Genomic DNA, 12,085 nt, shown 5'->3' on the forward strand with positions numbered 1-12,085 from the left:
TTGCACTTTTCCCCCTCTCCCACCCCTGCACTTGCGCGATCTGAATGACACCTGGCCTAGTAAGATTGTTGTCTGTCTCCCCTTGTCCCCCCTCCCTGCCTCGTCGCGCCTTGAAACACATGTGTATAGGCGCGTTACAAATACCATATCATATCATATCATGAATAAAGAATACATAGCAGTACACACATGCACAACCACGGGAGGTGGCAAAGGCTCAACATTAAGCATCACATCAAACTTAACATTAAGCATCTTACCTCCTCACCAGGCTCACCTCAGGCGAACAGGTTGCGCAGCACTGCTTGACCGACCCTGGACTCCTCCCTGGAATCCCAGTCGACGCAGTAGAATTTCGTGAAGGTGTGCGTCGACCTCCACGTAGCAGCCCTGCATATGTCCAGCAGGGGCACACCAGATAGGAACGCCGTGGTAGCTGCGATCGCTCTGGTGGAATGGGCTCTCGGACGGCCAGGCAGCGGTCGGTTTGCCAACCGGTGACAGTACATGATACAGCCGGAGAGCCATCTGGAAATGGAAGCCTTCGAGAGAGCCTTCCCCTGATTGACAGGTCCAAAGTTCACAAAGAGTTGTGACGTCTTCCGAAAACACTTCGTGCGGTCCACGTAGAACTTTAGCGCTCTAGCCACATCCAGCGAGTGCAAAGTCCTCTCAGCCGGCGACGAAGGCGACGGGAAGAACACAGGCAACACCAAGGGTTTGTTGAGATGGAAGTCCGACGGTACCTTGGGCATGAAGGAGGGGTGCGTCCTGAGCACTACCCTCGTTGCGTGAAAAGTGAAGTACGGGGCCTTGCAGGAAAGGGCCTGGATCTCTCCCACTCGTCGTGCAGAGGTGATGGCCACAAGAAACGCTGTTTTCCACGACAGAAATTTCAACAGAGCTGAGTGCAGAGGCTCGAACGGAGGTCCCATGAGCTTGGTCAGCACCACGTTGAGCTCCCACGCCGGGGCCGGAGCCTTCACCGGCGGGAACGATCTGAACGGTCCCTTCATGAACTCTTTCACCAGACGATGAGACCACAAGGTCGTCCGCCCCGTGGTTCTGGTGTATCGGGAGATCGCAGCAAGATGAATCTTGATGGACGCGTGTGCCAGTCCAGCTTTGGCCAGCGTCAGCAGGTACGGCAGTACTTGGGGGGCCGTAATCCGTAGAGGGTTAATCTTCTGTGCGTGGCACCAGACAGAGAACCTCTTCCATTTGTGTCCGTAGCATTTAACAGTCGAGGACGCCCTGGCCTTTGCAAGAACCTCTCTGCAGTCGGCCGGTATGTCGTATCCTCCAAACTCTAGCGCTGCAGGAGCCAGGCCTGCAAGTTCAGCGATTTCGGGTCGTGGTGGAGGATGGCGCCTCCTTCTCTGGAGAGTAGATCCGCGTCCACCGGCAGCTTGATTGGCGGGGACGCTGACAAGTCCAGAAGGTCCGGGAACCATATCTGCCTCGGCCACGCAGGTGCGACGAGGATCATCCTGCACCGTGACCTCTTGAGCTGGTTGACGAGCCGGATTAGCAGTGGCAAGGGAGGGAACGCGTAGAGGAACAGGCCCTCCCAGGGGAACGAGAAAGCATCGCCCATGCTCCTCGCCTGGGGAAACCTGCTGGCGAACCTCCGGCACTTGGAGTTCGTCGCCGTCGCGAACAGGTCGATCTGGGGTGTGCCCCACCGTCGGAAGAGGCGATCCACTAGATCCTGCCGTAGCTCCCACTCGTGGCACGAGCGCAGCTCCCTGCTGAGTGAGTTGGCGATGGTGTTTTTTATCCCTGCTAGATGAAACGGCACCAGAAAAATCCTTTGGGCGATGGCCCAATGCCACAGGTCCTGCGCCTCCTTGGACAGTGCTGGGGACCTGGTTCCGCCCTGTTTCCTGATGTAAAACATGGTGGTGGTGTTGTCGGTGAAGATCCTCACCACCTTGCCCTTGAGGGACGGAAGGAAGGACCTGAGGGCCCAAAACACTGCACGGAGCTCCAGGACGTTGATATGTAGGGATTTCTCCATCGGGAGCCAAAGGCCTCTTGCGTGCAGATTTTCGGTGTGCGCTCCCCACCCTTCCAGGGAGGCATCCGTGGTCACTGTCTCCTGGTGGGCTGGGGTCTGGAAGTCCAAGCCCGCCGTCAGATGCGCGCGGGTGCCCCACCACCGGATCGCTCATCGGAAACTCACGTCGAGTGTGATCCTTTCCTCGAAGCTGCCCGTCGTTTGGATCCAACGCGCGTCCAGGAACTCCTGCAACGGGCGCATCCGGAGCCTGCACATGGGAATGAGGTAGATGCAGGAAGACATCATTCCGAGGAGGGACTTGATGGACCTCACCGTGGCCGCGTCGGAAACCAACATCCGCTGTACCTTGCCCAGGATGGACCTGGTCCTTTCCTCCGACGGGGAGGCCAGAAGGGACACTGTGTCGAGCTTCGCTCCCAGAAACAGTGCGTTTTGCGCGGGTACCAGGTGGGACTTGGCGTAGTTCACGGAGAATCCCAGGTCCGTGAGAAGTTGGACGGTCCTTGCCGTGTGGTCCATGGCGAGCTCCCTCGTCTTGGCTCGGATGAGCCAGTCGTCCAGGTAGGGGTAGACGTGGATCCCCTCGCGGCGCAGCTGCGCCGCCACCGGTGCAAGGCACTTGGTAAATACCCTGGGTGCCGACCGTAGTCCGAAGGGGAGGGCTTTGAACTGGTAGTGACGCCCTTGGACCACAAACCTGAGGAATTTTCGGTGCCCCTTTAGGATGGGAATATAGAAGTAGGCATCTTCCAAATCCAACGACGACAGGGAGTCTCCTTCCTCCAGCCGACCCAGGACGTGCTGGAGGGTGACCATCCGGAACTTCTGCGCCTTGATGAACTTGTTCAGACGCCGCAGGTCCAGGATGGGGCGCCATCCCCCCGTCTTCTTCTTCACGAGGAAGTATCTCGAGTAGACTCCGGAGCCCCGAAGCCTCTTTGGGACGAGTTCGATGGCGCCCTTCCTGAGCATCGCTTTTACCTCCAGGAGAAGTTGAGGGACGTGAAGTTCTTTCCTGGCCACGGGGGGGACGCGCGGGCACCTTCTCTGGAACTCGAGCGCGTGGCCCCGGGCCAAGGCGTCCAGCACCCAACGGTCGGTGGAGATGGACTCCCACACGCTGACGAAGCTCGCCAGCCGGCCTCCTACCGGGGTGCTTCGGTGGGGGCCCGACCCCACGGCCGGTTCAATCCTGCTTCGACAAGGCTTTGCCGCCTTGACCTCCTTGGCGACGACGGCGGGGTCCGCCAGACTTGCCTCGTCCTCTGTAGGCCTCCTGAGACGACGAGCGGGCCGCTTGACGGTAGGTGGAGAAACCGCCGCCGGAACCTTTGGAGGCGCCCTTGCCTCCGCTGCTCCGAAAGGGCGTCCGTCGTTGTTGCAGAACTCCCAGGGCCCGGGCCGTCTCAGTGTCCGCTTTAATGGCCTGAAGGGAATCGTCCACTGTTTTCCCAAACAGGTTGTTCCCATCGAAGGGCATGTCCAGGACTCTGGTCTGAACGTCTTGACGGAAGTCCGTAGCCTTGAGCCATCCACGCCGCCTAAGGCAAACGCCGTTGCCCAACTGGCGGAACCCAGTGTCGGCGATGTCCGTCGCAACGGTAATGGCGTGGTCCGAAGCCACCTCACCTTCCTGCAGGATCTCCAGGGCCTCTGTCCTCTTGTCGTCCGGCAGGAAGTCCAGCAGGGGAGCCAGTTTGTACCAGAGCTCCCTGTCGTAGCGGGCCACGATAGCCAAGGCGTTGGCCGCTTTAATCGTCGTCGCTGCCGACGAGATGACTCTGCGTCCCGTAGCGTCCAATTTCTTTCCCTCACCGTCCGGTGGGGAAGTCGATGTGGAGGCCGCACCTCCCCCCGCTTTCTTCCTGGCCGCCGCGGAGACGACAGAGTCTGGGGTAGGCTGCGCCCGGAGGCACAGGGGGGCCGTGTCCGGGACCCGGTACTTCTTCTCGTACCGGTCTCTTCTAGCTGGCGTCGTGGAAGGGTTCTTGAGGAGGGTGAGGCCCTCATCCCAAATGTCGTCCAATAGAGGCACTGAGAGGACCGTCTTCCTCTTGGCCTCGCGCCGCTGATAAAGGAAACCTTCCTTCTTCTTCTCCTCAGGGCAGAGTTGAAAAAGCTCGGATGCCCTGGTGATCATGGAGTGGAACGATCCAATCTCGTCGGGCGGAGAAGCCCTGGTGGGAGGCGACGACGGTACATCCTCGTCGTATACCTCGTCGTCCGTACCCGTCGCTGCCGTGTCAGTCCCCGTATCATCCCCTCGGGTGGACGGGGAGGAGGGCTGGACGGGGCGCGACGGCTGAAAAGGAGGTGGAGGGTGGATCCTTCTTTTCTTAGTAGGGGGAACACCAGAAGGTCCCGGTCCTGGGTCCCCCGACGGGAGAGGTTCCTCCGTCGGCAACGGTAGTCTCGTCCTTATCTCTGAGCATAAGGACTGTATAGCCAACAAAATGGCCGCCGAGTTGTCTTGCGGTGCTGGCAGAGGGGAATCCGACGGGCGATCAGGGGCCCCGTCGGTACCCTCGACAATGTCGTCGTCACCTGCGCCGGGATCCATCCTGACAGGCCGGTCTTCTTCCACGCCGAGGCCGTGGCTTAAGACCTCGACCAGTTCCTCCTCCGAGATTGAAGCCGAATCTACGACGACGCCCTGCCCCCCCTTTCTCTTCCCCTCGGGGGATTTCACGGGGGTCCTATCGATGGGCACAAAAGAGGACTCCCTCCGAGGTGGCAGGGAGACTCTGAGCCCCGAGGTCGCCACCACTGGTGTAGCCTGCACAGGCTGAGCCAGGGCCGCCGCGACAGTTTCGATAGAGGGCTTGGCCGGATGGATTAAGGCCTTCACCACCTTAGGTGCGCTCACCGCCTTATCCTTGAGGGGGGGGACACCGCCTCGCTCCCCCTCCGCCTTCGAGCTCGACCGGGGCCTCTCCAGGAGCTTCGCCGGGTGCTCGGCCTTCCTCTTACCCGACCCAGAGCGTTGGCTCGTGGTTGATGGTGCCGGGGAGGGTGCGCCCTGCCTGGCGCCCGTAGAGCCCGACTGTTCGGCGCTCCCGGTGCCAGCGGACTCGCGGTGCTTGGCCTTATGTTGGACCCCCGTCGCCGGGGCGTCCTCAAAGGTCTTAGAAGACCGCTCGGTTTTCTTCTTCTTCTTCTCGCCGGACGGGCTCTTCCCTTCTAGCCAGTTGGCGAGACGTTGATGGCGGTCCTTCATGGTCCGCTCCGACATGTTGCCGCAAAACGCACAGTCCTTCTCCACGTGCGTCTTGTCCTCATGTAGGCAGTAGAGACAAAAGGAGTGTTCGTCCTCCTTGAAGACGTTCTGAAGCTGGCATCCAGGGCAGACCCTGAACAGCTTTCCGGGCGTCGAGCTTCCCTTCTCCTGGGCCATGACTGGGCCTGAGAAACTTCTGGAGTCCTCCAAAAGCGTAGCTCGACGAATCTTCACCCTTGAGGGGCGCAGACGAATCCGACACGGGTCCCCGTTGATCGGATAGAGAGTCGGTGGAGCTTGAGGCTCTTTCGACCGAAAAAATGAAGTTTTTGAGAAAAAAAAACGTGAAAAAATAGCACTAACGCTCGAGAGCAATAGCACGAGGATCCCAACACATGAACGTGCGGTAAAAATCTGAAGATGGCTGCCAGAGGGGGGTTTAGGTAGAGGGCAGTCATTGGCTGTGGTCAGTATGACGCAGAGATCAGTGATTGGTTATTACTGCGAAAGACAGATCAGAAACGAAACTGATACTGGTTTTTTCTTTACCGAGGATTCCCAGCCTGACGACGGGGAATATTCATGAGCATGTGAATCCATGCAAGACCCCATGCTGGAGAATTGCAGAAATTACATGCAGCGGGTGATAAGCCAGGCAGACTCCTTGACTGGTTAACCAAGCAGGACACAAAAAAGGAACCGATCAACGCAATAAAAAATGAGATGGGGGAAGAGGAGAGGACCCAAGATGCTATCAACCAGGTACTCTCACAATTCTATGAGAAACTGTACTCTGGGAATCAAGAGGCAGATATCTCGGACATAAGTGACGCTGTGACCCAGATAGAACTACCAAAATTAACCGATTAACAGATGCAGATACTGGAGGCCCCGCTAACTGTAGAAGAGCTAGAAGCTGTAATAGATAATCTCCCGATGGTGAAGAGCCCGGGACCCAACAGGTTGCCCGGTGAGTTTTTCAAGAAGTACAAGCAGATGCTGCCACTTAAATTGCTGGAAGTCTACGAAGAGGCGCCAATACAGGGTCAATTACCAGACAGTAGGATAGAATCACTAACAATACCAATCCTGAAGGATTGCTGGGAAGTCACCACTAGACTGTGGCTCATACAGGCCATTTTCCATGATCAACCAGGATTGCAAAATCCTGACAGCGACCCTGGCTAACAGGCTGAAACGGGTCATACATACGTTTGTGCATTCGGACTAGACAGGTTACTTCCAAGGGCGATACACCACATGGAATTTGTGAAGGCTGCACTACGTTATAGACCAGACTAACTCGAGACATGAGGAGTGTGTGGTGGCATCTTTAGATGCAGTGAAAGCCTTCGACTCTGTGGACTGGAACTGGCTATTGCATGTGCTTAAGCACTTTGGGATAGGGGAGGGCTTCCTGCAGTGATATGATAGGTTACGATAGGTTATTTATAACACACTTAATACCTAGAGGATTCTAAGCGCAGACCCGTGGATCGAACCTGTGGTGCTTCGTGTCTTGCTTCCAAGGCGAGCACGTAGCCCCTACGCTGTGCTATCCTCCAGAGATAGATAAAGTTGTTAAATAGGGACCCCAGGGCGAGGGTGAAAGCGGGCAGACACATCTCGGAGGCATGGAGAATACATAAGGGTACAAAGCAGGGCTGCCCGCTGTCACCAATGCTTTACATATTGGCCTTGGAACCCGTAGCAGTCTTTCTGATTGCGGAGTATAGTGACGCAGGAATCAAGATAGCTAAAGTCATTCATCTAGTCTCACTCTATGCAGATGACATGCTCCTATATGTTGCAGACCCACAAAATAACTTACCATATCTGTTAGAGTTAATAGGAGCATTTTCCAGGTGGTCCGGTATATCCATTAACAAACAGAAATCCCCCATGCACCCCGTAGCTGGACTCAAGAAAATTAGCACACACCAGCTCCCAACTTAGGCCGGTCATGGTCACTGCGTACCTTCCGTTGTTTGGGGATAGATGTACACCATGACCCCACGGAGACTCACAAGGCCAATACGCAAGTAGCGCTAGAGAAAATTGTGACGTCAATAACATTCTGGAAGACACTGTAACTAGGGATAATAGGGAGAGCAGACCTGCTGAAGATGACAGTACTACCCCGCTCCTGTGCTTCATCACAAACATACCCCACAATATACCTGGACATTCTTTAAACAACTAAACACAATAGCACAGGAATTCCTGTGGGGAGGGGGAAGGAATAGACCGGCACTACACACACTGCAAAGAGATTATGAGTCAGGAGGGACTAAACTGCCAAATTTCCAACTATACTACTACAATTTGTGGTACACTGGCTGAGGGATGAGACCTCTATAGACACACTGCTATTGTAGCCTGCACTACAGCATTGCTACCTGAGAGAGTTTATATGGATGGAGAAGTCCTTACTCCAAACGCTCCCTACACTGGCCAGACTGATCTCTGATCCTCTGGAAGAAAGCGTGGAAGATCCAGGGAACCCTGGACCCCTACTCGGCACAGATCCCGCTAGCAGGACTTGCGAATACCCAACCTGAAGCCCTGGGAAGCCAAACGAATTGTACAGGTCGGTGATTTATGGAAGTAGGTACAATGGGTGGAATTACAGACCCTGATAGAAGGATATGGTGTACATAAAGGCCAATACATGCTCTACAATGACATGGTAAAAACAATAAAAAAAAGATGGCCGAATCTACAAGAGGACACCGGAATAGTGGAGACACTAGATGCATGGTTCGACGTGGCTGAAGGAGGACACACAGTGTCCAGACTTTATGAACTGCTCCTGAAAAGCCACAACACGCAGGAACTTCCGGCACAAGGAACAAGGAAAGTTGGAGGTACTTCACAGATGATGAATGGTCAAGGGCCGTAAGGTACATAAAGAAGGTCTCCAGGAATGTGAGGTTCAGGCAAACACTGCTCTATGTTACACAAAGAGCATACCTTACCCCAAGTAAAATATCCAAGATGGGGAATAAAGCAACCCAAAGCTGACCGAGATACGCAATGGGAAATGCGGATATGCTGCATATGTTCTGGGTCTGCCCAGTAATAACATTTTGGGATGTTATTAAGGCAAGAGCGGCAGAGGGTGGAATCCACATGCAAGCCTGGACACTGGAATCTTACCTGCTAGGACTCTTCCCGAGAGGTGGCAAGCCAAGAACACACTTAGCCAAAATGAAAGACCTGATGTGTGTATATGTGTATATATGTATGTGTATGATGTCGCATAGTGAAATAGTGAAGCGTGGAAATTTACTACCGGCATACATATACATATATATATATATATATATATATATATATATACACACACACACACACACACACACACACACACACACACGTGTATACCAGCACATATACACTGTATGTGTATGATGTTGCATAGTGATGGCATTGAAATCCACTACCGGCCCGGCCATAGAAGCATGGTGGGCAGACTTAGCAATGGACATGGGTCGAAACAACAGTATGGACTACAGCACTATGCAGAGGGGCAAGCAAAAGCAGTGATAAGATACTGGCATGGAACGCATTGGTACAGGAACTGTTTGCACCCAGGGCAGTGAATGACACAGACAATCCCAGTGCGCCAGAAGTCGTAGACACGGACGCAACAGAAAATGAGGAGCAGTGTTAGAAAAAGTCCAAGTTAGCAGAGGGGCAATGGTCCTAATGAAAGATAATCCAGTTGCAAGTAAGCAACGAGAGCTCTGAATATGGACGATTAAGACTGCGCGCCAAGACAGATAAAGAAGACGTTGAACACTCCCAGCACGACGTGCCGGAATGAATGTTATATTATTTGTTGTGTGTTATCTAAATGTTGTGCAAAAAACAATAAGAAGTTTTTTTTTTTTAAAGAATGCTTGAAATGTTAGACCTCCTGAAGTGCCCAAAACTAAGATCTAAGTAATGTTGTGTGGCCCTTTTCTTCCCTTTCTTTTTTTATCTTTCTTTTTCTAATTATCCAGTTGTATAATGAGTATCAATGTGTTCAGGGATCTTTAGATTTCTGTTTTAATATGCAATTTCAGGAAATGATATATTTGTGGTATCTGTATGTATAAGGAATATTCTTTTTTCTGTTTTATTTTAATAGCTACTCTGTATCTTGTTGATTTGTGAAATGAATTATGGATTTTGTAACATTCATTATTTTTGTTAACATTTGAAAGAACAGATTTTGAGCAAATAAAAAAATAATAATAAAAAAAAGACTTTCCCCATCTCCCCGGGGACCTGGGTAATTTCCTACGTTATATGCTGCTATTCTTTTGCACTAGGTAGATGGCATGTTCCTGTATATCTCTAGTAGCTTGCTTAAAAGGTATTTGGACAGTAGAGTGGATTAACTTCTGTTCCTTTTCCTTTTAGCTACCAAGGGGCCGACGCTGCAGTTTCCTGTCCCACCTGTGATTCCAATGACTAGTTAGATAGCACAGATCTCTGGCCGGTACATAGGTATAAGTTCCCCTGTAAATATGACAATTAGCTAATTTTACAATTATTTTTTAAAGGCTCCCCCATGCAATGTCAGAAGTACCTATTTTGTTACATATGTCAAGTAGCATTTTCTCAAAAACGTGTATTGAGTAGTAAATACAGTTTTTCAGTCATCAATGTTGGGGCATTTTTACGTCACAGCTTAAGAGCGATTGGGAACCATGGTTGGACCACATTAGGAACGAAAAAGAATTTACTTCATCAACAATTTAGCAATTGCTATTCGTGATACACAAAAATATGTAGCGTTGCATAAATGAATACTCTAACAATATTTGCACATTCCTGGAAACAAAATAGGCATTTTGTTCATGAGTGCCATTTGGAAACCCAAATTAAAATGGAATTAACAACCATCTTCAATCTGAAGAAATATGATTTTGTTTTGTTCTTCCAATTGGTATATTTGATCATTTACAGATAACACAATGATTAGATTTGCTGTCAAATATTTTGTCAGACTTCTCTCAGTCACTTACCTAGTGTGAGCGATTTGTGTGTCGAACAGAAAATGATTGCCACTGTATCAGCAGGAGTGAATCCTGAGTTTTTCCTGAAGGTACAAGAAAATAATTATTGTGGAAAAAAGTGAACATTATTAAAACATTTCACAGTTTTAAAACAGTAGAACTACTATGAGATTTCAAATTCAGTTAATGTTTTAAGGTACTCATATGTTATGTTATGAAACAGGAGGATTACGTTAAGCCTTCACATACAGACATGCACTGTCCAAAATTAATGGAGAGAGTCAATAACTCAACAGGGTATTTCCTTTATAGGACAGGTTAGTTTATGCTTGGGTAAGAACCAAAATCACACAGGCGCTGGGTCAGTGATATTAACTCCTGGAGGTTAGGCACACCCATTCCTAGAATGGCATACAAAAACATTACATATCTTCCTCCCCTGGTTGCCAGCTTCACCCAGTTACCACCTTAGTAAGCCCCAGCTACCCCCCACCACCTGGCTCCTTCCCAGTGTTTTGCGTTATAGTGGCCACCAGTGGAGATCTCGTACTTACTTTCTCCTGACCCTTGCATAATTAGTTATTGGACTCAGATAGGCAAACACTTACACATAACACGTTGGTTATAGTCATAAGAAAAATGGCGCGTTACAGGCCCTTTAATCAAAACATACAGAAAGAAAAAATAAACACATAATCTGTTATATATAGACAAAGAAAAAATGCATCACTCTTATGATTGCAACAGAAGACACCTTCATCTCGGCCACTACGACACTGCTTAGTCCCACAGCAGGTAGGCGAAGAGATCAATCGTTCTAACGGAATCTGGAGCGGAACGTCCTCCCTCTCAGTGAGACTGCATCACCAAGGGTCCAAATTTTAACTCTGTATTCCAAGAGGAAAATCCTCATCTCTTATGGGGCTGCTTTCAATCCCAGCCCCTCATGGGTTACAATGCTGCCCTCGGCCGAAGAGCAGACAATACGTATGAAGTGTACAAAGAGTGGTATATTCCAGCTAGAAGTGGAAAAAATCCATCTTTCCTCCTTGCCGTCGTTCCCACTACCCCCTTATCCTTGCACCTGAAGTGTGCTCCGACTCCCTTTCTAGCTTGTCCTTCAGCAGACAATACAATAACTATTCTCCCCGGCTTGGTCATCTGACATAAATATGTGATCTTGTCTTTGCAGCAGAAATACAGGTTTACTGGCTGAGCCCAGAAAAGCATAGGCTTTCATTACTGTTTCATTGCTGTTAATGGAAGTGAATAAAATGGACGCGAATCAGCGTCATGTTTTCTGGCTCATTTCGCATACACACTACAATCAGCTAGGGCCATCCTTCTCAGCAGCCTTATATCCCCGACGCCCGCCGTATAGTTACCAGCTACGAGACTTCATTGCGAGCTTCTCTCGCACATTTCCCTGCTGCACCCAGGCACCACATCAGATACCTTTGAAGGACCCGTGCTTTATTCTTGCACTTCAATCCAACTAGCAACTACTCTGCCCTCATTCACTCTCCTATACGCAGCCAGACTTGCAAATTTTGCCTATCACGTGTCCCACACACATACCCAGCCCTCGGAAACTAGATATTGGTTCCGGTTTCCCTCATAGCGCGAGGGGCACCCTATACCACATCCCATTGTACCCATGCTTAATTATTTTAACTTGTTTGCCATATTTTCCGAAAATTAGGTCCAAAGTGACTGGCAACTGACATCTACAGTCTGTGGCTCGTTGCATAATACAAGAAATATTAACCCTTTCCCCCTATTATACATGGGGCACCTAGACCTCCCTCATATATATGTTAAAGGGCATGCATT

The 12,085-nt window shown here is 50.9% G+C and overlaps 1 protein-coding gene across 3 annotated transcripts in view; it reads right to left on the bottom strand.

Moving 5' to 3' along the window:
- SLC10A7 (solute carrier family 10 member 7) overlaps positions 1 to 12,085 on the bottom strand; it is a 1,071,777-nt gene that overhangs the window by 196,120 nt on the left and 863,572 nt on the right. For all 3 annotated transcript variants that reach the window (XM_069631237.1, XM_069631239.1, XM_069631238.1), the window contains exon 10: positions 10,262 to 10,335. In XM_069631237.1, the coding sequence (XP_069487338.1) occupies positions 10,262 to 10,335 (74 nt within the window). The remainder of the gene's footprint in view (positions 1 to 10,261; positions 10,336 to 12,085) is intronic.

The sequence above is a fragment of the Ambystoma mexicanum genome, chromosome 6q, assembly GCF_040938575.1.
Source record: "Ambystoma mexicanum isolate Mex_15411 chromosome 6q, UKY_AmexF1_1, whole genome shotgun sequence".
Lineage (NCBI taxonomy): Eukaryota > Metazoa > Chordata > Amphibia > Caudata > Ambystomatidae > Ambystoma > Ambystoma mexicanum.